Source organism: Ailuropoda melanoleuca, chromosome 5, assembly GCF_002007445.2.
Source record: "Ailuropoda melanoleuca isolate Jingjing chromosome 5, ASM200744v2, whole genome shotgun sequence".
NCBI lineage: Eukaryota > Metazoa > Chordata > Mammalia > Carnivora > Ursidae > Ailuropoda > Ailuropoda melanoleuca.
Window position 1 is genome coordinate 6,349,946 of NC_048222.1, and position 27,697 is coordinate 6,377,642.

At 39.2% G+C, this 27,697-nt stretch overlaps 1 protein-coding gene across 4 annotated transcripts in view; it reads right to left on the reverse strand.

Moving 5' to 3' along the window:
- CDKAL1 (CDK5 regulatory subunit associated protein 1 like 1) overlaps positions 1–27,697 on the reverse strand; it is a 623,544-nt gene that overhangs the window by 189,328 nt on the left and 406,519 nt on the right. For all 4 annotated transcript variants that reach the window (XM_034660262.1, XM_034660260.1, XM_034660263.1 and 1 more), the window contains one exon: positions 16,282–16,427. In XM_034660262.1, coding sequence (XP_034516153.1) covers positions 16,282–16,427 — 146 coding nt within the window. The remainder of the gene's footprint in view (positions 1–16,281; positions 16,428–27,697) is intronic.

Here is a 27,697-nt window from a genome sequence, read left to right on the forward strand (position 1 = left end):
CCTTTCTGCTGGTGCACCAAATACGGCAACGGTTTCCCCAAGGGAGATTGTACAGAGAAAGCAGAGACTCCTGTTTGACCCCTGCTGGCAATCAATTTATGGCCTCAAGCACAGAGCTTCATAGCCCTTGCAATTCTATACTAGCTTTTGTAACTCTCGGTATTATTCTTATTCATATAAATGTCAAATTCCTATCGATAACTTGACCCAAAAATGTTCGTAACCTCAGTTTACACCCTTTAAAACATCTCAGAAGTGGAGGGATTAAATTAAATTTTAAATTTTATATGTTTTAAATTAAACACCCAAGAAAGGGAATTAAAATGAATAGTTGGTGCTGCTAAACACAGGATACCATGCTGTGTGAAGGTTGATAATTTAAGAAATACGGACGGCTTGAAAGAGCAACTGTGTTACAATAATAACGAAAGAATCACTATCTTTCAGTAAAGGGTCAGCAGTGACAAATTAGACAAACCAGAGCACGGAAGGCAATTGACTCTCCAACACTATTTTCTGTACAATGCAATTATTTTGCCTGAAAATACGGCGCATGTGGGTGTGAGGCTGCTAGTACAGTCCTGCTATATTTAGGTGACAATGCCATCCTAAGGACTGGAGAGAGGTGGCTGCAATGGGTAATGGGACCTTTGGTTCCCTTGACCTGACCTGCGACCGTATTCTTCCCAAGCCAGCCTGCTCCCCATAGGCTTTTCTACTACAAGACTCTACAAGATGCCCCACATCCTACGAGCGAGCCCTATGATGACAACAGAAATCACTCAACGAAGATGCAGTGGGTTTATACACACTGTTTCAGGTGCTGAAGATACGCACACATGAAAAGCCTCATCAACTTATATGGGGAGGGGGGTCTCCAGTGGGGAGACCCATGCACCCATGCACAGTGTGGTTAGTACCATAATGGCGATGAACTACAAGGAGATTATGTATGTAAAATACTTTGCAAAATGGCAGGCGATACAAATAAGTCAGTGGTGGGTGGTATAATTGCCCCTGTTACTCTTTCTTATACTGAAGGCAATGGGGAAGCTATGGAAAAAAATTTGTAAAAAAAAAAAAAATACAAGGTTTGTATTTTAGAAAGAACATTTCTGGCCATTCAGTGAACAAAGGTAGATTGTAGGGACTGAGCCTGGAGTTGAGGAAGGGATTTGGGAGGCAACACAATTCAAAAGAACTTTCTCACTGAGGCGGTGACAGTGGGGATGGGGAGGCAGACATGAGTCATTTGGCAGACCAAATTCATGGGACCTGGTGGCAGGCTGGATTGGGTGGGAGAAGGCAAGAGGCAAGTCCAAAGAATAAAAAAGTGGTTCTGATTTGGCTGGATGAATAATGGGGCCTTTTACTAAGATAAAGAGCATGGCAGACAGAGCAAGTATGAAAGGTGGGGACCCAAATGGAAAGTTCTCATTCAGAAGCCAGAGAGACAGATGGATGGATGTGAAGGAGGGAAGATGGGGATGGAGGGCCGGAGGGAGGGTTGGAGGAAGGCATGGGGACCAAAAGTGATTCAAGGAGGAGGGGGTTGGCCAACATAAGAGAGAAGAAAAAGAAAGATGGAAGGCTGCCTGCTGGAGTCCACAGTTAGGAATTTAACCAGAGGAGCTATAATGAAGGAGCGTGAGGAGAAGCCAGGCCAGAGTATCAAGGAACAGAAGGACAGTGGGGAGGGCGGAGGCGGGCAGCAGGGAGATCATTCTGCAAGGAAAGTGGGACGCAGGCAAAAATAACAGAATGCCGAGGTAACAGAGGGAAACACAGGATCAGTGAGGGGTTTCTGAGGAACAGGAGTAACTGCAAAGCAGAAAGAATAAAACTCATCAGGAGAAAGCTAAGAAAAGGTAAATAAACCACAGAATGTTTGAGTTAGAATGGCATTTAAAATCATTCAGCTCATCTTTTTTATTTTATAGACGAGGAAACTGAAGGTAATGCTAACTCCCATTCTGCCATTACAATTAGAAATAGCAGCAAAAAGGTCTGGATTGTCCATTCTGAGAAATATTTACTAACTAGGGTTGCCAATAAACATTTAAAAAATTGCCTCTAATAAGTCACAATAATAAAAAAAAAACATCTTAACAAAGGATCAACAAATGACCACATTGTATTTTTCTCTTTAGGGTTAAGGACTCTTCAAAATTTTTAAATTTACTTACTCAGTCTAAGTTCTCTTTTATAAAGATAACTGGCAGAAAAGAAAAAAAAAATGTCTTGCAAGGTTTTAACTGATTTACATGGGTAATTAAATGTTCCAGTATGGGGGTGCCTGGCTGGGTCAGTCCATGGAACGTGGGACTCTTGATGATGGGGTTATGAGTCTGACCCCCACACACTGGGTATAGAGATTACTTAAAAATTTTTTTTAAAAAATCTTAAAAAAAGAAGTTCTAATACAAATGTCTCTAGGGACAGAAGAATACAGTTTCTATATTTTACAGAATAAAGATCAAGCTTTGAATTCCAGATACACTACATATATACCTTCTCTGATCTTTAGTTTTCTCAACCTAAGACATAAAATAGCACTATGTACTTTGCAAGGTTATTGTGTGAGCTAAATGAAATTATGAATTTCAAAGAACCTAACGCCCCATAAAAGGCACTCTACTTAGAGCAGTGTTTCTTGAATTATTTGTGGTTAATAACCAGTTTTCCCTCCAATTCATTATGGACTGATACATTTTATTTTTTTATTTTATTTTTTTTTTTTTAAAGATTTTATTTATTTATTTGACAGAGATAGAGACAGCCAGTGAGAGAGGGAACACAAGCAGGGGGAGTGGGAGAGGAAGAAGCAGGCTCATAGCAGAGGAGCCTGATGTGGGGCTCGATCCCATAACGCCGGGATCACGCCCTGAGCCGAAGGCAGACGCTTAACAGCTGTGCCACCCAGGCGCCCCAGGACTGATACATTTTAAAAACACAATGACAGAAGTGAATTACTCGAGAACATGTCATAAATTTGATGTCTTGCAAATGTTACATTACTGGAAAAGTTTCTAATAATCCTGTACATTGGTGACAACAAGTTCTTGCAGACAGGCACTGGTCAGTGAGCCATTTTTTTGCACAGCACTAACTCGGAGCACAGCACATGCGATCGGAGAGCACAGCAGCGAAAGGCACGAGGTCTGGTACTAGACACCTGGACTCAAATTCTTCTCGACCACCTATACCACCTCTACACCTTCACGCCTGCTATTTCCTCGTCCAGGAAACGCGGATGTCAGTAACACCTCTCTCAGGGGTGCTGTAAGAATTAAATGACTTCCTACGTACCAACCAATCTGAACAGTGACTGGAATGTTTATTTATTTGGAATATTTTAAATGCTCAGTATTACAAATTAATATAATTATTACTTGAAAGGAGTAAGCATTTCTACACATACACACATACACACACACACATTCACATACACACACACAGAGTCTTGGCTCCAAAGGTAAATATTTTCATGCTAGCACTGTTAATTTGTGTATTTTTGTTGTTTTTGGTTTTATTTGGAAAAATATGGAGATTTATTTTAGCCAAGGAAAATGGAAAATATTCTTATGTCTTTTATGTACAAAAACAGTTTTAAAAGTCATTAAAATTTAATCAATAGTTGTTTTTTAAGCTTTCCAATGTACCAGGATTCTTAGAGTTCTCAAGCGTTTTCCATTAAATTTAGTTTCTTTTTATCATTTTAAATACAATTCAGGGAATTATACTAGAAAAGTTTTTAAGATGCAATCTTTTTTCTAAGTAGAATAATGCTCTTCAAAATTTAATTAAATCATGATTCTTGAAAGTACAACTTATTTAAAAGGGAGAAGGGGCGCCTGGGGGAGCTCAGTCATCTGCCTTTGTCGCCGGTCATGATCCCAGAGCCCTGGAATGGAGCCCTGAGTGGGGCTCTGACTGTGGGGAGTGTGCTTGAAGATTCTCCCTCTCCCTCTGCCCCTTCCCCGACTTGTGCACGCATGCACGCACACTCTTTAAAATTAATAGTCTTTAAAAAAATAATAAAAGGGAGAAAAAAGTAAAAAACCCAATTAGAACAGTTAATAAGAGTTAGAATAGACTGGACAATGACACTTTTTCCAGAAAAAAACCCAAAAGAATAATGTATTTTTCCAATCACACAATTAAAAGACTGAATCAAAATAAATTAGGAAACAGTATATGATAGTCATTATTGCACAGTTCAACTAAAATGGTATTTTCTAAAAAAAGCTTAATGCTTGGTCTTACTTACACGGCTAAACTAAAACCGACTTGCTCTAAATAATAAGGGAAGGGAAATCTGTTCGTTTTAAAGGCTATTAATAAGAAGTGGCAGATTTCATTAATCAAAATAGATTTATTTATCAAAGTAGATTTAATTCCTTTTAGGGGCAGTTCTCAAACTATAACATGAGAACATTTTAAAAAGCACAATGTAGTGGCAGAGATTGTTAGAGGCCCCTCCATTCCTTTCCCTTCATCTCCCACAGAATTAGATTTTCAGCCACATACATGGACGTCTGGAAGAAACACTATTATTTCCCAGTTTCCCTGGTACCTAGAGATGCCCATCTTCTATTTGAAGAGACACAAGTGGGAGTTTCATGCACCACTCCAAGACAGGGACTTTAAGGGTAGGGAAGGACAGAGATACACCTTTTTCTTTCTCCTTTTTGCCAGCTAGAATGCTGGCTTGAGGGATGGATTTTAAGCAGTCATGGCACAGGAACTCATGGAGAGCGAAGACAGAATCTTGGGCCCAACGCTACTGTGGACCCAGGAAGCGCAAGACAACTACCTACTAAATGTTTTGAGTTTTTCCCACCTATCTTGTTTGAGATAGTTTTTGTTTCTGGTCATTCACAGCCCAAACCAAATCTATCTAAAGTTGAATACTACAAGTGACAGAATCTAAAAGTGTGGTATTTAGTTGTGAAGCAGGTTATCAAGTACTCTTACTGCAGACCGGAAAGCTAATTAATGTTATATGTTGGCAAATGTTTGGTCAAACTGTCAACTGCTGAACCTCAGTAGACAGACCAAGTGTTAACTAAGTCTATAACAGCAGAAGTGCTAGAAAAAATTCCGAATGTTAAGTATTAGCCTGCTCCTTCTTATTGTTCTCAGCAACAAAGAACTCAGACTAGGAATAGCCAGTTGCAGGCTGAGATTTAAGAAAAATCTCTCTGTGTTGGTGAATTATAAATGTAATTTGACTGAGAATCCTGTGATTTTGAGGTCTGCAAGTTTGCAAAAGCCAAGCAAAGCAATATAAGCAGTGGCTACAAACCACCACTACCTAAGACCAATTAGGTGCCCCACCATACACTGACCCAGTTTCTTGGCAGCATTGGGATTAAGAGTGTTTCAGATGGCCTCCGGGGAGTCATCACTAAATTCAGAGTTGGGATAGAAGGGCATGAGATAGAGGTCAATAAATAAAATATAGAGTCTTCAGGTTTAAAACTATGTCCAGACATGATTTTTGACTACACTTGTTCATGGAACTGACAAGAAATAAACAGATGCTAAATTTTTAAGGGATGTGGGTTGCCAAAGATACACCTGAATGGTCTGCATGGTATGTATCTGTACAACTCTGACAGCAGTTTCCAGGTCTGAAATCTGCACCAGAAGGAAGCAGGCATGTAAGTATCAGAACCCAGCCAGAAGAGAATACTGTCTAATGCCCAACTCAGATATGGCTTTGGAGACCAGAGCAACGGAGGACGATCAGCAAAGAGCTTCTCCCATAGAAGGATATCCAGGGCTCATTGGACAGGATAACAAAGACTGTCCTTCAGTGCTAGGGCAGAAAGTCTTCATGATTCCTCCAAGTAGGATTTGATAAGTCCCACTGAGTAATAGCTAATGTGTATTTCCCAACCCATTTTTTAAAAAATTAGTTTCAGAGGTAGAGTTCAGTGATTCATCAGTTGCATATAACACCCAGTGCTAATGACATCACCTGCTATCTTTAATGCCCATCATCCAGTTATCCCTTCCCCACTCCCCTCCAGCAACCTTCAATTTGTTTCCTATGATTAAGAGTCTGTTATGGTTTGTCTCCCTCTCTGATTCCATCCTATTTTATTCTTCCTTCCCTTCCCCTATGTTCATCTGTTTTGTTTTTTAAACATATGAGTGAGAGCATATGGTATTTGTCTTTCTCTGACTTATTCTGCTTAGCATAATACCCTCTAGTTCCATCCACATCATTGCAAATGGCAAGATTTCATTCTTTTTGATGGCTGAGTCATACTCCATTGTGTATATATACCACATCTTCTTTATCTATTCATCTGTCAATCCCATTCCCCCATTTTTAAATGGGACTTTTAAAAATTATGTTTTTATTTTTACTGCATTTTAAATGTGGACCTTGGAGACTTTGCATTTGGACCTTCTGAAAAGGACAGAGCGTTGACCATAGAACATGCAGGTACAAAAGGACAGGGTAACTAGATGGGGCTTGGGTTATCTCTCTTAGACAAAGGGTAAACTCTGTAGGTAGCAATAAAGGTGGCCAAAAGGGTGAGACTGTGGCAGGCTTCTAATTGTTTTCCAATCTCACCTCCCCTTATTTCCAACAGAGTCCCATGTTTTCAGATGGGCAAAAGGCCACTCAAATTAAAGACTCCATGCTTAGCCTTTCTTTCTACTAAGTGCAAACATGTGACTAGGTTCTGACCAATCAGATAAAAATCGAAGTGACATCTGTAACTTTCAAACAGGGTTCAAAGGGGAAAAACACATATCCTTTTTTGTCCCTTACCTTCCTACAGACTCGAATGCAAAGTTGATGGCTGGACCCGAAGTGACCATCTCAGACCAAGAGATGAAAGCTGTATCCTGCAGCCCCGACATGCTGGAGCCTTACGACAGCTCTACAGCTACCTCTGCGCTTTACTTACGTGCCTGAAAAACCGATACTTTCTTTATGCCGTTGCTTTTTTCCGGTCACTTTGAGACAAACTATAACTTTTATACATACAAATATACATATATACACATACGTGTGTGTAGCTGAGATAAAACCTTTCCCTACAGATTTTATATCATAAACAAAATCAAACCAATCAAGTATAATTGTCTAAAGGAAAGGAGACCGGTTTTCTCTAAGACACGTAATTCAGTATTTCCCTCTTGTCTGTGGAAAGCCTATAATAAACATTTACGCTCTGCCCCCCTACACTAGAGTTAATATTCGGGTTTTACTATACTTACCAAACATTATGGCTGTAAGTATTTGTATAATATTAACCATGATTTAAGAATGTCAGTCCCGAGAAGGCAGTCATCAACTTTTACTTAGCTTTTAATATTCTACACATAACAAGCATCTGACATATAGTCTGTATCCGATAAGTACTGGTTGAATGAACACAAGACTTTGGATCCTTTGAAATTCATATTAATTTACAATGATTTTTTTGGTCCTATTTCCAGAATTATGGTCAGATCTTACTAATCTGAAATTCAATCTTTAAAAACAATAATGCGTTATATTACCCGGTCTTTTTCCTGTTGTTTGCTGCTGACTTAGTTATGGTGCCTCGCAGATATTACTGCAAAGTCTCATACAACATTCCAAACTACATGCACTGTATAGGCTCCCTTGATTTCTTCCAGGGTTTCGATAAGAACTTAAGGTCCTAGATAGTCAGGAGGCCTCAGGAAAGGTCCATCAGAGAGTGATGACAGGGATGAGTACGGGAGGTAAGACTGGCCAATAACAGACTCTCCTTGTGCCGGCAACAAGTGATGAAATGGAGCAGTGTGAGGAACTAAGGCTGTTTAGGGGAGGGAGTTTTAGCTGGATATCGAATATATTTGGTTCCAGGAAGGAAGGAAGAATAGGACATAAAAACGAGGACTTATAAAGTTTTTGCGACATAGCAGATTATGTAGGACAATAGTTCTGCAACACACAACCATTAGTACAGCATTTTATTTCACTTGTACACACACTTTATGACGACACTCTGCAGTGTAGAGTTAAAGATATTGTCACAGATAAACCAGTCATTACCTACTTGTAGTTTTTCTCCCTGTGTTGACATTCAAACACAGTTTTGTTATCATCCCTTTGCTCAATGACTCTCCACCTGGACATGGAGTGAAAGCAAAAAGTGGGGGATACTGACTATGGAAAGATAGAGGACATTTTTGAAAGAAGGTATGTATAATTTAAAATTTTCTATCTAATAATACAGTAAAATCCTTAATTAGAAAATTATGATCGTCCCTAACGTTTCTAAAAATTATCCCATCTGGAAAGGCTAGATGCCATAGTAGCAATTAAAGAAAAAGTTTGGAGGTTCACAGGATAGAGCATAAATCTGAATTCTACCAGTTATTAGCACAGTAACTTTGGACAAAGTCACTCTGTGCCTTAGGTTGCTCACCTGTCAAATGGGGGTAACAATATTCCCTATCTGGTATGAGCCATTGTGAAAATTAAATGAGTTAATCTACATAAAGTACTTAGCACACTGCTTCCAACATATTATACACTCAATAAGTACTGCCTTCTAATTATTGTTAGCTACTAGCCAGCAGGAGTTCATAGAACACAGAATCTCTACAAATGCAGGGGATGATGTCCTACTCAAGGGAATATACCAGTTTCTCTGCAAAGAGCAGGGGATTTTCTTGTTTATAAAAAGAGAACTTTAATTAAAACAGACTGAGAAATATTACTCTAAGTCTTAATCTCATTGGTTCCAGAGTGAGTACCATTCATTCAACGAGCACACAGTATGTCTGCTCCCTCTGTCCTGCCCCCGGATGCTGTGTGTACAGGGTAGCAATATGGGGATGGAAGAGGACAAAGTGAGCACTGTGCTAGGAACAGGGAATGCAGTCAACAAAGGACCACAGAGATTGCTCGGACAGGAGACATTACTACACTTCAGCAGCTTTTGAACGCTTACGGTATTGGGGAAAGAGTCTAAAAATACTTTTCTCCCCCTCCAGAGCACCTAGGGCCAGCGTCTGCTTACAAGAGGCAACTCTAGTTGACAGTTGACCCTTACCATTTTCATTCTCCTAAAACTGCTATGTCCCTTGTTTCCGTGGTGTCATTTCCTCCTGGGTCTCCTCCTACCCTGGCCTGACCCTGCCTTTTCAACCACTGTCACAGGATCCTCTCACCTTTACTATCACTCAGATGCTGGTGTCCCCCAGTCCTCTGTTTCTAGCCTTCCAGTTTCTATTTCCTGGATGATCTCATCACCCACAGCTTCACCTACCACTTAAAAGCTAATTCCTCCCAAACATTTACCTCTAGGTCCTCATCTTCCTCCTAAACTCTTGGCCCGTATTTTGTATAACCTTTCGGGGTTCTCCCCTGGATTTTCTTTTCAAATTCATTTCTGTTTTAAATTGCATTTCAAATTCAGTATGTCCCAAACCAAACTCATCTCTTCTACCCAAATTGCTCCTTCTCGTTTCCCCTCTTGGTTAACTGTACCATCTTCTACTACGTCTTGGGATAAAATACCAAGAAGCCATCCTTGACACTCCTGGATACCTTCCTCATCCTCCCTTCTAAGCTCACACTGTAAATTGTACCTCACCAATATTTGTTGAGTCCACCTCATTATCTCCATTGCTAGAGTGACACGCCTTAGACTGGAACAAGGGTACAGCACAATGATTGAGTTCTGGTTAAGGCATCACGTGGCCTCAGTTTTCACCAAGGTTCCATCACTGACCGCCTGACCATGGGAAAACTACTTAACATCCTTGGAACTTAAGGCTTAAATAAACTAACCTATGCCACTGCTCTCACAGCAGTGCTTGGCACAAAAATAAAACTTAAAAATATTTGCTACTGGTTTTATTACTATTATCACATTAAATATTACTATTGGTATTATTGCAGTTATTATGGTGCTGAGCACAAAACTGATTAAAAAAAAGAGTGATTAAATCAATATTATTAGCATCAGTATACTGGAAGAGTGCTACATAGCAGAAACTGAAGATCTCATTCTATTGTGCATTGAATCACTCTGGGCTCTCGCCAAGTCTCTTTAACCAGTGTGAACCCTGACGCTCACTTTAAAAAGTGCAAATGAAAGATACCTATCCACCACACTTGGTGGGGTTTCTGTGACAACATCATGACATAATACATGAGCCCCGTGAAATATGGAAAGCGTGCTATCAATGAAAGGAGAAATGCTTACGATCAGTATATGATTTCACAGTATGTGATCTGACCCTTATGTTTACACTAAGTAGAGAAAATGTACAAAAGATTAAGGGAAGGTAGCTTCTCTGTTTCTGAAGGGAATAACACAATCGTATCATAGAGGAAAGCTATAAGGTAGAAAAAGATAAGGAATGATGAGATTTCTCTCTTGACCCGGCTAGACGGAAAACGTAAAGCTAAATCAATAGAAAATGTAATTACCTTCAAACCAATGAATCACATTTAGGGTAATCCCAAAATAATATGGTGTTTAACACATGATGTCAGTATCTTCCAAATATAAATATAATACCATGGTAAAAAAAAAAAAGTAAATGTTTTCCTTGCTACATAACTGTTCAAATGATAGGCGTTCATTTTCTTGAAATAATGTAAAAGTAGCAAGGGAGACAGAGAAAGAGAAGAGAATGGCACTATTTCAGAAAAATATCTGACAAGAGATAAAATAGTGAGCAAGGCCTCAGGGGACACCCAAAATAACAACCTAGTTAAAGGTATTAGAAATGATGAGATACGGGGCGCCTGGGTGGCACAGCGGTTAAGCGTCTGCCTTCAGCTCAGGGCGTGATCCCGGCGTGATGGGATCAAGCCCCACATCAGGCTCCTCTGCTATGAGCCTGCTTCTTCCCTCTCCCACTCCCCCTGCTTGTGTTCCCTCTCTCTCTGGCTGTCTCTATCTCTGTCGAATAAATAAGTAAAATCTTTAAAAAAAAAAAAAGAAATGATGAGATAAAGCCAGAAAACAACTTTGAGGGAAATATTTTGCCTAAATTATTTGGGAGGTGGTTATTCAGTGAACAGAAACACATCTGGGAACGCATCTGGAAGAAAACTTAATTATCTAATCCTTGCTGAATTGTGTTTTTTTTTTTTGGTGGTGGTTTTTGTCTTTTGGGGGGGGTTTTTTGCAAATTCTTTTCTTCTGTTTTTTGGGTTTTTTTTTTTTTTTAAGATTTTATTTATTTATTTGACAGAGAGAGAGACAGCCAGCGAGAGAGGGAACACAAGCAGGGGGAGTGGGAGAGGAAGAAGCAGGCTCTCAGTGGAGGAGCCCAATGTGGGGCTCGATCCCAGGACTCTGGGATCACGCCCTGAGCCGAAGGCAGACACTTAACGACTGAGCCACCCAGGCGCCCCCTTTTCTTCTGTTCTGACAAATATTGTTGCTTGTGTTTCCAAGCCACTAGGGATAAAACTAGATATAAAAAACAGAATAAAATAGAAACTCAGCACAATTTGGTCTTTTGTCAGATTGTGTTCCAGTACGGACACGTGAGTGACTGGAAACTAATGAAAAGAAGAAAAAGAACTCAGGATGTTAATGAGTTAGCATCTTTTTTAACCCCCCAGACAGACTGGAAGAGTAGGTTACAGGATAGGCTGGGTAGTATGAGATAACTCTGGGACTCACTTACAGAAATCACCCTGGCAAAGCCATCCCGATTTTGGGCCCGTGTGCCCCTTCACTGCATAAGTATATAGTGGAGAGATCGGAGGACAGAACTTTCTCTGCAAGGCTGCCACCTCCCCACCAGTGAGTTCTCCCTGCTAAAAGGTTCCCTTTTCCCTGAATGCTCCTTACTTACCGGTCATGGCATTTCATGGGGCAATCTCTGGGTATAGGATGCTCGGGGTGTGAATGGATCTCATGATGCTCAAGGGTTAGTAGGCTACGAGCAACATGACAAATTAATCCAGAATTACACAGCACGTTGACAGAAGATAATGGCAAATTCTGAGGTGGATGATATTATGGCATTAAAAGTCCACACAAAGATGCTACAATTAAGGCGTAACTTAAGATCTTTGCAACTTACATGTAAAAACATAACTGAGTGAGGGGGGTGGATCTTGCCTCCCAAGTTTAAGGTCTGGTTACCATAAACCTAAAAGGCCACTGGACTTCCAATAAAATAATCTCCGAAAACAAATAGATCTTTTAATACATAAACCGTTTCATGTCTTAGAATGTATCAACAGGACATTCTTATGTATTTCTTCACACTTTAGTGTGTGAATTTGAGAACTCAGAGTTTCTTTTACTTAGAACGAGAACATATGCTTGAGAGAACAACTCTGCGTGTTGTCATTTTTTGAATATATGTGAATATATGGCTTTATGTTGGGGAGTGACTGTGTAAATTTAATGCTGCTCAAATGAGGGGGGCCCAATTAAAGTCTACGTCCAAGGTCCCAAGACCCTAGGAACCCTAGTTTTATCGTCCTCAGAACAGCAAAGTGAAAAATCATCTCATTGGGAAGTAACTCTTTCAAAATTACATGAAAAAATTAAATGATTCACGTTTTACACTTTAAAAAAAGAAATCCCTCTAATAGCTTAAAAAGATAAGAGAAAAATCAGTTCAGTGACAATCGAATGTAGTCACGCTTATGAGATATTTACTAAAAATCATAAAAACACAAGTCTCCCTGAACCCAGGACTGCATCTTCCCAGTGCTAGGTTCCTTCCATGTCTCCCCAGGTCCCAGGACATAGTTCAAGCAACCATCGTCTCCGTTCATATGAAGACATCAACTTAGCTCATTTTCCAACTGGATTAAGCAATCGGAATAGAATAATTTAAGTCATATGATGGTCTGCTCATGACCAGCTGTTTTAAATTGGCATGCGAAGTAATTTAGACACTTTCCTTTGCAAAGGTGCCGTGATTTAATAAAGTCCCGTTTGCCTCAACCTGTGGCAGCACCACCAGCTTAACTTCAATCCAGCTGCTGTCATGGTAACAGCTGCCAGCTTTCAAACAACTGCAGAGAATAATGAACCAACTTCCAGTTGGCTCGTAAGGAAACTTCTATTGCTCCCAGCTAAAACACGGGCCAGTTTCAACTGTAAAGAAAATTCATTAAAAAAGATTTCACCTCCAGTGTCTCAGAGACATGGCATCACAAACATCGCTGAATTCGTAGTTTAAAAGCCTGCAGCCCACAGTTTGGATTTCAGTGTTAAATGCAACAGGTTGTTTTCAAAATTGTATTTCGCTGATGAAACAGATTAGGAAATGACCCGTCCCTAATTCGTAACATGAATATATAAGTCTCCTACGGATGGAGGGAAAAAAATCAAGATTCTTCGTTGTTAAAGGTTCATTACGAAAAAAAAAAGGGCTTCAAAAGCTTCAGAGGAAACAAGACATTAATACAGGAGCTTAAAAAGCAGATATAAGAGGAGAGCACCAAAAAACCATTTTAAGTTAGGGTCATTTTATGAATGCACGAAAGCAAAATGACAGTATGAGGCCCTCTAAAGAAGACAATATATTACTGAATTTTGGTAAAACTCTGGCCAAAACCATTTTGTGCTGGACCAGTTATCCAGACTAGCGGTTCTGCTACAGAAATTCCTGAAACTTTGGTGCTTCCTATAAATGCTGATCTATTTGGCATAAAGCTGAGCTGGTTTTTACAGGAAAAGTAAGCAAACTAAGAGAGCAGAAGCCTGCTAAAAAGACTTCATTTATTTCTAAATGTTTGTTGCAGTTGAAAATTCCTCCCTGGATGGGTGGACTTCCCTGAAAGGACAGGAACACTTTTTCACTGAAGAGCAAAGATGGACTGTATTGTCCACACAGGGGTGAGCGAGCACTGTACGATTCATCACAAGCCACAGGACAGACGGGACAAAAGACACGACTTTATGATGCTGATGAACTGTCTAAAACCATGCAAGGATCACCTTATTAGTAGTGATAATTTGATTTCTTCTTGGTTTCCAAAGAGTCCCTGTAACTTTCATCAGGTGTATCATGTTGTCCGCTTCTACCTTTTTCCAATACATCCTGTAAGTTACAACCTAAATATGAAATTGTATACCAAGGTTGCTTTTGCCCTCACTGTGCATATCCAATACAGGGTTTTAATAAAAAAAAACAACCTCTTGGAGATGCTATCTAGACTCCTACTCTACCATGTCAGTGATTCATAGCCCTTGAAACTGACTTTGTGGATGGATGGGTTGTGGGATGGGGTGTCTTCTCCAGGTGTCTCTAATATCCTCGCCAGGGATCCTTGGTATTTCCAGTACCGGAAATATTGGAGGTTCTTGGGTAGAGTACCTGATTCTCGGATCTTCCAGAAAGTAGGACAGTTCTAGAGAAGCTACACAGATGCCTCAGGGTAACTCAGAATCCGAAGGAAGGACAGTGAGTTTAACCCATGAATAAAGGCAAGAGACTATCCTCTAACACTTTGATGTGACCATCTTTTGACCTCTCTATAACTCATGGATGCTGTTGAAACTGTTCAAGACGCAACAGGTTTAAACGGTCCATCTTTGGAACAACATAAAAGGCTAGAACTTATTGTGAAATTGTTGCCCAGTTAGGTACCCACAGTAATTCCCCAAACAACTGAGTCAGCACTCACCCAAGTGGAGGAGAAAGAGAGGTGTTGATTCCTTAACCTCACTGAATCACATCAATGCAACAAAGTACTTGGAAAGTGTTCTAGTCTATTCTGCACAACAGGATGCATGTCTACACTTGGCAAAATCTTGTGCAACAGGTATGAATTGTGCACATTATTTGCTACTGCCCTAGTAATAAGCAAGAGGCAAGAAATTTCACAGGTGCAACACTATGTTTGCAATTTTGAAAGCGTTCCATTCACCAGTGCCAACGTGCCCAAAAGGACTCTCTCACATGAGACAAGTTTACCTACAATAAGCTAGAATAAATGCAAAGGAGAGATACTGGGCAACTTAACAGACATCTAACATAAAACTTCTTACTCTTTAGCCTTGACCTCAGTTCTCTTTAAGAGCAGAAAGTATTATAAATGGTAGAGATCTGTCATTATTCTGTTTTCCACTTTGAAGGCTGTATATACTTAATGATTATAATTATGAAATCCTAGAATAAATATGCCTTCTATTCACTGACTTGAATATTTGGACAATTAGCTGTGTTTGTTTGAATGCACACAACTGTCTTTATTTCTAGTGGTTAGGATAATCAAGAAATGCCTAGAGGTGAAAAAAAAATTAGAAAGACATACAGGAAAGATGAGGAAGGAAGGAGAAAGTAAATAGAAGAAGAAAAATATTTTAAAAGATTTCTATGTAGTCAGGATAAGTCACTAATTGAAGGTGGAAAAAATAATTGCTTACAATTTGTATAAAGCAATCATATCCATGTAGCACTTTGACATGGTACAAAGATACATAATTATAAACAAGAAGATGGAAATAAAAAGTTGTATCTTAATTAAGAAAAACAACAGAGGAAAAAAATTATGGAAAGTAGGAAGACCCATGCCACAAATATGCCAAGATAAATGACATATCCCCAGAGGGGAGAACAGTGCCCTAGACTTGAGAAGTTTTTGTGTGACCTTGGCTGGCCCTACTATTTCCTGCCTTGTATAATCACAGAAGGCAGTCAATGTTTGGTGATGATGAGAAGTAGGATTTTAAAGAATATAATTATGGGCTGCAAGTGTTTTCTGTGGAAACAAAATAATCATTCATGTCTAAGATTGTGTAAATATGCCTTAATTTTGGTCAACAGCAATTTCAACCTTAAAAAACAGAATCCTAAAACCTCCTTATAAATCACAATTCTTCAAGTAATCTTCAGGGATAAGCATGTAAAAGCAAAGACGGTCCAGATACTCTTCAAAAAATGCTACTTGGTAGAAAATTATCTATTTTGTAGTGACATGATTTGGCCTATCTCCACATCAGAACCAGCTCACCACCTCAAAAAGCCACATTAAAGGGGATTTGGGCAAAGCCAAAGCAGTTTTCATCTACTAGGTCAGGTATAAAAATGATCACAATGCACATTACCTTCGAGAGACTGGCAATCTTACACAAATTAATGGTGTGTCCTGCACAGATGGGAGGAGGATGTAAGAAGAAACCACATCAAGAGTCCCCAAGGAAACTTAAAGGCTCAGAAAGCTTCAAAACTCTCGCCTTCTCTCTGGTACCTTTAATTGTGGCTACAATAAGTGCATTTTTGCCACACGCTTTTGAAAGAAAAAAAAGGAATGATTATTTTCTTAAGTACTAACAGACTTACTTCTCTTTCAGAAAATCCACTACTCTTTTGAAGTCAGCCACGCAGTATTCCCTTTTCATTTCCATGAGTACAGTGTCAGAGGCAGACTGGACTGGGATGTGCAGAAAAGCGTAGACTCTGGGATGATTGAGGATTTTTGCCATTTCCTTTAAAAAAATGGAAGGAGAAAACATTAATCATTTTAAGGAATTAGGTAATGGTTTCCTTCAGGTCAACACTCACAAGGGCAAGCAAATAAACATGGCTGAAAACAGACCTATCAGCCGGGCTCTTTAAGCGAACGTTACCAGGTAATACTCTATGATGATGTTTGGAAATTTAACATTACTTTTGGAGGATTCCATGCAAGACTTCTTTCCTCATGCTCATCGTCTCTCTTAGGTGACAAAATGAAGGTACGCACACGGAATGCCTAAAGAGCAACATTTTTGAGTATTTCAAAATAAACACCACTCTTCCCTTGCCTCCATGAAGTTTTATATTCCGCCTCGCTACCCTAGCAGGAGAAACAGCAATAGTTAAACAGTTACGGCTCTATAATCCATGTACTTGAATAAAATCTCCAGACTTAAAGCCAGTCAACACTTTTTTAATACTGAAGAAGAAGGAATGTATAACCTGTTTCCTTCTCAGCTAGTTAATGGACACATGTTTTTTAAGCATCTACGATGCAAAAGAGACAGCGTCATACAACGAAGCAGGCCTGTTGGCCATGGGTCACCTGCTGACATCCAGATGTAGAGTAGGGAAGAAGAGAAGAACAGGAGAAGAACCTGGCTGGCAAAGTTAGAGCAAACTGGAGTGAAACAAATGAGGAAATTCAGGGAGTGTTTTAGAAAATTCCTCAGAGCCTACAAAGGCGGGCAGGAAGAATAATACTAGAAGGAAAGCTGTGGTAATGTGAGCATTTACAAAAGCAGTAAGGAAACAGACTGATTTAACCCTTCTCCGCTGCCTCACAACTGGCTCCACCCACTGGATGGTTGGGAAAGGGGGAGAAGAGCAGAGGAGGGAAAGAGAAAGGGGGGCAGGGAGGTCGTGGGGAGATAATGTGTACAAAGAGACCAAGAGGTAAGAATGTTGAGAAAGCTGCTCTGTGATAACTTGCATGCGACTAGTGGTTTTTAGTTTTTAAAGGACCTCATTTTCACATCTGTTCCTTCATTTTCATCCTTAGAACAGTATTTTGAGGATCTTATGGAGTTAGAGAGCCAGCTAATTCCATGGAGTCACCTCCTAGTTATTCAGGGGTCAGTCATGCATATGTATCAACCATGCCCTGTGTGTCTCCACTTTCTTTCTATCGACTGCGAACATTGGGGCTTTTACCAGAGGGGAAGAAGAGAGCAATTAACTCAGATCTGTCACCTTCTCAATAGCACCTTCGGTGTTTTAAAAAACCCCTTTGGACTAAGAAATTCAAAAGCCCAATAATATTACTCACGGATATGTTTTATCCATACTTTCTTTATTAGAAATTAATAGGTATATATACCTTCTTTTATATATATATATATGTGTGTGTGTGCGTGTGTGTGTGTGTGTATATATATGGACAGATAAGATACATACAGATATAGATACACACATTAGAATTGGAGTTGAAGAGTTTCTGATTTAACAGAAAAATAACTGGTTAACGTATTATCTGTTCACAAAACTGTTACATTTCTTGGCTGGTTTCTAGCCAGATGGCTCTTCCTACCCTTACACAGTAGGTATTAAACTACTGTGTATGAGGCTATGTAAGGCAACACTTAGCATTACGTGCCCCACAGTAAATACGCTGGCTTTCTGCTATGCTTCGGTACCTTTCAGCTCTTTCATGCCTGAACATCAGGATTCACACATAGTGTAAGAAAAGTCCTTGTTTTCTAAAGGGGCAGGACTCTGCATTCGCTAACTTTCAACATACCTAACTGTGATAAAAGAGTACACCTTAACATGAAACACACTCTGGGGAATGAAATTCCACTCTTCTTCTCTGTGCCTTGGTTTCCTTATCTGTGAAACAGAGACAGTGGCAGTACCCACCTCCTAGACCTATTGGGCTATAGGGAAAATAAAATAATTCAGTACGTGCTTATCTGTAAGCACTCAACAGACAAGTTATCCACTATTATTCTTCCTCGCAAAGTATCTGAAGTTCATGGTCACACATGTTCCTACCGATTAATGGAAACCTAAGGGAACCTAAAAAGAACAGCTTTTCAATGAGCTAGTTCCCTTAGCTCGTAAGTGAAGGACAGTTAACTTGTGCTAATTTTCATACAATACATTGGAAAGGGGTTCCCAGCAACCAGGACCCAGGGCCAGAAAGGGGAGTGCAGTGTCTCCGGGAAACCCTCAGGGCGACTGCCACCAACCCCCCCCCCCACACACACACAGGGGACTGCCCGGGATGAAGTACTGCCCTGTTACAGAATGACAGTTTACGAATTAAAATTTAGTAGCCAACAAAGTAGGATAAATTTGGTGGGTTTTCCCTTTGGCTCTCAAAATAAGACCTTCAGCTTCATACTAGAGACTTTTAGAATGGTAGGCAGCAGAAAACAAGATAAAAATAAACTTGCTCCTTAATTAAAGTCTGTATTTCTCCTACTAAAGGAGCTAGGGTTTAACATAGATTACTGTACCCCAAAGAGACAAAGTACGTATTTTTGGTTCTGTTTTTAGTTCTATTCCTCTTCTTGAGAACTCAAAGTGTTGGTTAAAGACCTTTTGGTTTCTGCACCCTTCAAAATTGTTTTATTTTCAAGGTTTAGCTGGTGTCAGAGATTACTTCTCTGATTCCTCAGCAACTGTTCCTGGCGTTACCCAAGTGCATTCTTGGTTCTGCCTTGCAATACGAGACTCAGTCTCCGAGACGGAAGCTCGACAGGAGCACGGAATATGGTTTACTCCTCTCACTGGATCCTCACAACGGCTAGTACTGTACTAAGTATACCACCAAACCACACATACGTCTGGGTTCAAACCACATAAACACACATACAAAGAGATTTAAAATAAAAGTGCTATTTGATAGGAAGACGAATTTTCAATTAGTAATAGTTTAGTTTGACTAAAGCAGGCAACACATATTCGAGCAGGTGAACAAATATATGATTGGCCTGCCTTAATTTCTGGAGGTGAAAAATCACATGTTAATATACAGGTAAATACAAAATAAAAAGCAGACATTTCATAGGCAGCCACCCCCCCCCCCGACCATGGGTTATATTTCTAAAAGTTTGCTACAGCTTTATATTGGAATCACAATGTATTTTCTTACACAAGTAATTTATAAATGACATGTGGGGTCCAGGTTAACCAAAGAAAAAAGGAGCACTTAGTTCAAAATGTGGCTAACAAAAGAATGGCAGCCATGAGCAAGCCTGAGCTCCGAGCTGGCTGAGAGAGTCTGAGTTGTCAGGCAGGTATGCTAGTTGGCATGTGTGCACACAAGGGGTGTGTGTGTGTGTGCGCGTGCGTGTGCACGTGCGTGTATGAGGAGATCTAGTAGCAACTAGCGTGGAAATAGTATCTCTTTTAATATAAGGTCATTTATAGTTTAAGGGCGAATGTATCAAGGCTGCTTAGCATCTAGATGGTGACTACTTTATAGGCACGGACTACAGAACAGCTAACCAAATCCACAAATCAGTATTTCCATCCAGTGCTTTTATATGGAGTTCTCCTTTCATGAGCTGGTAATCATCTCAATGTTAGTAATTTTTTTTTATGAACTTAAAAAGCAAAGAAAAAATAACGAGGTGAAGAAAACAATTAATTTGAAAAAAAGAACAATTCTATATATGGGTATATTTTAATTTTTTATTTTATTTTTGAAAGAGAGAGAAAGCATGTCTGTGTGTGAACTGGGGGTGGGGGGAGGGGGCAGAGAGAGAGGGAGAGTGAGACTCTCAAGCAAGCTCCATGCCCAGGGCAGAGCCTGACACAGGGCTCGATCCCACGATCCTGAGACCATGACAGGAGGCAAAGCCAAGAGTCTGATGCCCAACTGACTGAGCCACCCAGGCGCCCTAGTATGGGTACATTTTTAAAAGAAATGTTCAGTTTCATCTCTGTTGCTCTGCAGTCATGAAATTAATCATCATATTCTACCTGGGTTTGGATATGTACTCAACAGCTTAAGAAGGTCACTCAGTGTGTGAGTGTGTAAAGTATATTAATACTTGCATTCAGATGCCTGTGCATTCATTTTGATAGTTATCCATCCGAAAGCCCTCTCCGGTTATAGCTTTTTTAGAAAGTATATGCATATTTAAAATGTTAACCTTCACCATGCTATGTTTGCAACTAAACTAAGACATATGATGAAGCAAAGAGACACTTAAAAAAAAAAAAAGACAAATTACACCACTACCTTTAAGCATTGTGAAAAATAGCTTATTTGAGATATAATTCAAATGCCACACAACTGACCTATAAAAAAAGTAAGCAATTAAATGCTTTTTAGTATATTCATAAGATGGTGCACCATCACCAAAATCTAATTTTAGAATATTTTCATTCCCCCTAAAACAAATCCTGTACCCACTAGCAGTTTCTTCCCATCTTCCCCATTCCATAACCCTTTTCCCCCAGCCTGAAACAGCCAGTAGTCTACTTTCTAACTCTACAAATTGCCTATTCCACGCGTTTCATATAAACAGAATCATTAGTCTTTTCTAACTGGCTTCTCTCGCTTATAATGTTCTCAAGGGTCATCCGTGTTGAAGTATGTAAGCATTTTTTTCAATTAAGTAAAATATAGGAATTTAGAATCTATTAAATAGGCCACTTCATGCAAAAGTATCTCAAATATTCTGAATATTATTAGCTTCATTAAGGTAGCAAAGCAAGTTGGGTCTATACTTACAGACTTTAACAACACAATCTAATGGCATCAATCTAACAGATTAGCTGTTATATACAGGATCTTACTAGGAATAGCTATAACAGATACTATACAAGATGGGGATGATGTTACAAAAATTTTTAAAAAAACTTCTCTTAAAAAGAGAAGAACTGGGGGTGGGGCTATAAATGATCATTTTTTTTGGTTCCCACTGTTCTTTGTTTTATTGTGGTAAAATATATATGACATAAAATTTTCCATTTCGACCATTTTTGAGTGTAGGATTCCATGACATTAAGTACCTGCACAATGTTGTACAACCATTACCACCAACTATCTCTAGAACTTTTTCGTCATCCCAAACTGAAACTCTATACCCATCAAACAATAACTCCCCATGCTTCCCTTCCCGCCGCCTTTCGTAATCACTACTTTCTGTCTCTATGAATGTGACATTCTAGGCACCTCACATGAGGGAAATCCTAAAAATATTTGTCCTTTTGAGCCTGGCTTATTTCACTTAGCATAACATTTTCAAAGTTCACCCCTGCTGGAGCAATACTATGTTATTCTAAATATATCTCTTTTCCAGGCAGTTGGGTGTTTTCTACTCTCAATGCCAGGGGACACTGTACAGACTCCTATTAGCACTTGTTACCCTGTCCTATAATTTTACCATTCATGCTCACACCCCAATGATAGATCTTATTTTTCTGCCTCTCCCAATTTCCTTGCTAATGTCTGGTCCTTAAATACTTAAGTTATAGTTGATTGAATGAATGAATGATTGAATGACCCAATTAATTAGTCAACGTGGATATATTACAGTAAATCCTACAAAGACTTCTAGCTAAAGGTCAAAACAGCAATGCTTGTGTTCTAGGAGATCCTATTTCTGGAGTCACCTTCAACACTCTGAAAGTCATGTAAGTCAAGATAAAATAAGACCAGAGTCCTATTTCACCCATTACTTCATTAATGACACTGTAACAGCCACTAAGTGAATTACCAGCACCTACATTTACTCAGCAGTCTAAAAATACATTATCATTTAATAGCATCAGAAAGTGAAGGAGGGAGCCTAAGAAGAGAATTTTCCCAATCCTTATGTCCCAAGTGAAGAGGATTAGACATTGTGAACAGATTCTAATTCACATTTGATCTGTAACTTAATTATAACAGGGATTTCACTTCTAAACTGCAAAGAGTTAACATATTCAGTATTTGCATTAAAAGAAGTTGAGACAAATATCTGTTCTAATTAGCCTTCACAGAAATGTTAAAAGGACTTCAATGCTCCTTTACCATTACCACTTCATCTAAGTGTCATAGTCAATAATCAGACTTTACATTACAAAGATAAAAATATACATTAATACTAATGTCAGAATGCTAAGAGTTGTAATTATACCCACATTTATTTTCAACTGATATTATCATTATTCTATTTTATAATTATGATTCTGCTCTGCCATCACCAAGAAATCAAAAGAGAGTTTTTGTATCCTGACTGTGGTGATGGTTATACGAATCTCTATGTATATGAGAATTCATGAAACCTGAATACACAGATTAAGTCAATTTTACTGTACTAGTTTTAAGACAAAATAACAAAGAGGAAAATACACAGTAAAATCTGTTGTTTTAAATGCTATATAATATAAACAGGTATATCCTAAAAAACAAATGTATAGTATACATATAGTTGCCTTTTTTCTATTAAAAAAAAAAAGATTGAGTCTACTAACCGCTAAAAGAACAAATCAATACCTGATCAATTTAATGGGGAAAGTGCATCCCAGTTAGACTGAGCACTCAGTGAAGACAATGCTATTGGCTTCTCTCAAGCCTGATATAAATAATTAAGGAATGTGATGGAAAGGCAGATGTTATTTTTTTTTTAAGATTTTGTTTATTTATCTGAAAGAGAGAGAAAGGGAGAGCATGAGTAGAGGAAGGGGCAGAGGGAGAGGCAGACTCCCCACTGAGCATGGAGTCCAATGTGGGGCTTGATCCCGGGACTCCGGAATCATGATCCGAGCCTGAGCCGAGGGCAGACACTTAACTGACGGAGCCATCCCGGCACCCCGAGAAAGGCAGATGTTAAAGACTTATTTTTAACTATTTAACTCATTTATTTATGGTCTAATTATTCAAAATGAGGCTAACTTTAGAGAACTTTTGTTTCAAGTGTCAGGTGGTATACAGTAAATAGAATGTTTGAGTGATTTAACTGCTCTGGTCAGAACCGCTTGGTAGGTCAAGGATGCCGCGAAGCAAGTATTTATTAAACATCAAACTCTGTTTCTGGGACTGGGGATACAGAGAAAACAGTAAGCCCCACTGCATTTCATATGCGTGGAAACACAGAACCTACGAAGGAGCACGATGCCTGCATCAGGCGCTCTGCTGCGCAGTTTGTGTGCGTCTCATCTGTGTCCCAGCTCACCACGCAGGTATTTTTATTATTTCTGTGGCAGACTGTGTCGCTATTTGCCAAATATCCTGGTCTCCCCTCCCTGTGCGAACTCAGGAGCGGCTGTGTGACTGCAAAGGCCAGTGAAATGTGGGCAGAAATGACAGGTGTTACTTCTGGGCAGAAGGTTTCAAGCCGGGGGTTCTCGATGTCTTTCATTTTTGCCTTCGTCTGCGGTCTAGGTTCTGAAGCAGAGACAGCCTGAACAGAGCTTCAGTTAGTCCATGACAGATATTTAGCATGAGCAAGGAAATACATTTTTGTCGTTATAAGACACTGACATTTCTTGAGATCATTTGTCACACAGCATAACCTAATGCATCCTCCAGCCACGCTGTCATTTTATGGATGAAGGAAACAGACATTCGGAGACATTTAAAATAATATGTTCGCGGGGCGCCTGGGTGGCACAGCGGTTAAGCGTCTGCCTTCGGCTCAGGGCGTGATCCTGGCGTTCTGGGATCGAGTCCCACATCAGGCTCCTCTGGTAGGAGCCTGCTTCCTCCTCTCCCACTCCCCCTGCTTGTGTTCCCTCTCTCGCTGGCTATCTCTATCTCTGTTGAATAAATAAATAAAATCTTTAAAAAAATAAAATAAAATAATATGTTCGCAATGAAGAGTCATAAGTGGAATAATGGCACTCAGGACCTCTCCTTTGCCTGTCAGGCTGCAAAGCCCTTTTTCTGAGCCAATTTTCAACAAACACCGGAATGGAAGTATATATCAATTATAAAGGGAGGGGAGGAAGAAATGAACTATTAACACAGGCAACAGACGATTTCATTCCAAATGGAGATGAATTTTCAATGATAAACAAAAATTTTCCAGGCAAACCACAATAGGCAACACATAACATATCCCAGGGTCTTCAGATACAAAGCTGTGTATTTTGTACAATAACCCAGCAACCTGCTTTTTTTAGCCTAATAAGATCAATTATATCTTTTAAAGTACATTTGGGAAAAATACGAAGTACACTTGGGGACGAAGTGTACCTATTTATGATACTTACGAAGCTGAACCTGATACACCCCTTTGGGGAAAAAAAATGTATAAAGTAATTAGCATAATATAAAATAACAAAAAAATACTTCTTTTCGAAAATGAATGTAAAAAAAATGAATGTTTTTCTGTATTGTAAAACTAATATATATTCATCTTTGAGATTCTGGAAAACAGAAAAACAGAATGGGAAAAATTAACCATAGTTACAGCAATCACTGTTAGAAGAAAAACACTGCTCTTATTATCATCTTGAAACAATTAAATTATAAAATTATATCTGGTATTACCCAGTGGGTTTGGATAAACTGAAATGATTTTTCAAAGACCAAAATATTAAGCTTAATAATATTTCTTAACAATACATCATTCCTGTGAGCTCAATTTCTTCAATAATGAAAAAAGAAAACCTTTCTTCTAAGCAGGGTCCAAATCACCCAGGCACTTATACTCCAGGGGCTCATAATGCTGCCACATTAGCATAACAGGAGAGAGAAATCTGAATATGAAAACAACAAACAAAGGAGAATCAGAGATAAGAATCAGCAAAACATCTTAGAATCATTCCTGAAGAAGTTATTACCATTAGAGCAATGTTGTCCCTGGAGCTAGGATAAGAGAGTGAAAAAAATAAAGAGACATGAAGGAAATTTCTTTGTTCAAGCAGAACATAAAAAATGGGAATGAAAGTAAAAGGAGAGAAGAGGGACTGGCGATTCTTTCCCCACTCCCAAATTCACCTTAAAAGGCCTTTGAGACCTTTGGTCTTAAAAACAGGGACCATGAGCAGTCATTTAACTGGAATGATTATAAGGGGAACCACAAATGTTCCTGGCCCTCTGCAAATCACAACGCTATGAGTGGTGTAGCAGCAGTGGGGATGGGGATGGGGATGACGACGACCATGATGATGAAAAGACAGCATTTAGTATGGTGACTAACATAATATAATAATTAAAAAAAAAAAAGACAGCAGTTAGCATCCTCATGTGTTAGACGCTGTGCTGAGTCACACTCATCGCATTTAAACTTCTGGACAAACTTAGGAAGTAGTTTTATTCTATCGAAGACTAAGAGAAGTTAACTACCTTGCCAAAGGGACAAGGGTAGAGCTGGAACGTACACACGGGCACGCTGACCCATGAAAGGTACCAGAATATGCCACCCCAAAATACGCCTCTTTGGTGTTATGAATTCTTTTGACTTAAAGGCAATGAAGAATCAGCAGACCCAGGAAAAGCTCTAAAAACCAGGGCCTTTGTTTTCCTTTAGTAAAGGAAATTTCCATTTTTAAAGATGGAAATCTGGAAAAAAGAAAACGATGTAAATATGGACATTCCAAACTAGGAAGAGAAGAACTTTCAACACCTCTTACCAATGATGAAAAGCCAACCTTAGATCTGCATTGCAAACCTTACTAACGAATGCTTGTTAATCATACTTTTCCTGGTCACCTTCTCCTAATTTGTCTCCCTCACCCTGAAGCCCCCAATCCTCTTTCTTTTGTTTTAGCATAGGACGGCATATAAACCCAAGTTCTAAACACCCATCTGGGGTGCTGACTGCTGGGTGCTTCTATGCATACATGAGCGATGCACATGTTAATCGGTTTGTTTTAGTAACCTGCCTTTGACCAGTCTAACTTATAGAAGCCCACCTAGAGAAGCTAAGGTGGGTAGAGGAGAAGATTTTTTTCCTCCCCTAGACACTGCTCCATCAAATGTGTCTCACAAAGGCATCATCCCTGCAGATGATGTGTGATCGTCCCTAAATCTAAGACTATTCTTGAGGAAGAGCATAAACTAATTCACGTGAAGATGTTTAACAATCCTCTCTGGGAGCAGGGTTAGAAAGAAGCGGTAAAGAGTGGTCTCTTTAAACAAGATGTAAAATAGAGAGAGAGCATTATCTGTATAGATATATCAAAGGCGATTTAAATTTTGTTAAGTTGCAACATTTCCTTTTTAACAAATTTATCAGAAATGCATGGATTTTTTCCAAATGTCTCAAAATGTATAAATTAAATGGCTCTTACTATATTACTTGAAATTAGATGGTAATAAACAAGATCTTTGTAATCTTTTGCTACTGAACAGTATGAAATTTGAACTCAAACTGGTAAATGGGTATGGGTGTATCATTTTCATAAGGCAACAAGGCAGGGCATATTTCCTCCTTGTTCTACTTTAATTCTTTTCACTTGGTAAAATTGGCTTCGACACGTCAGTTCTTTAACTGGAGATGAAATGAAAGCATTTCTAGTTACTGCAGGGTAGGCAGGCTAGCTTGTCTAAGAACACCTTGTGAGAATATTTTGATAGTCTAACCTGCTGCTTTTTGAAGTACCGTGGCTCCTAAATTACAGGATCAGATAGATTATCTAGCACATAAAGAAAGATCAGGAAAAACTTCCATTTGATCCACCAAATTTACCTTTTAATACTGGAGCTAATTTTTTTTTTTTTAAGATTTTATTTATTTATTCCACAGAGATAGAGACAGCCAGTGAGAGAGGGAACACAAGCAGGGGGAGTGGGAGAGGAAGAAGCAGGCTCATAGCAGAAGAGCCCGATGTGGGGCCCGATCCCACAACGCCGGGATCACGCCCTGAGCCGAAGGCAGACGCCCAACCGCTATGCCACCCAGGCGCCCCTGGAGCTAATTTTTTAACGTTTTGTTATCTTTTAATCAAATGGAAGTTAAAATTCTATGCAATTGAAATAGATTTCTTCAAATGAGCAAGGAAAATTAAGATTTTTATTATCCTCTTTTCTGCAAAGCCCGTGGCCTCTACAAATATAACAATCTGCTGCACCTTTTTTGTAAGTTTCTGGCTAATGATAATAGAACCAATCATTTGATACAAAAGTACTTTGAGATATTAAATTATGCACTTCATCCTTCCAAGATCAGATGTGTCATAAATACAGATTATTAATAATTATGTTTACCTGTCTTCAGAACCTGATAAACGTGGGTCTAAGTAACAATGATTAAGGAGATATAATGCATCAGATTACAGGCTAGGAATTTCCTTCTCTCTTAGGTGAGAAAAATGATTTCCAAATCAAGTACTCTGCCCTTTTTTAATATTT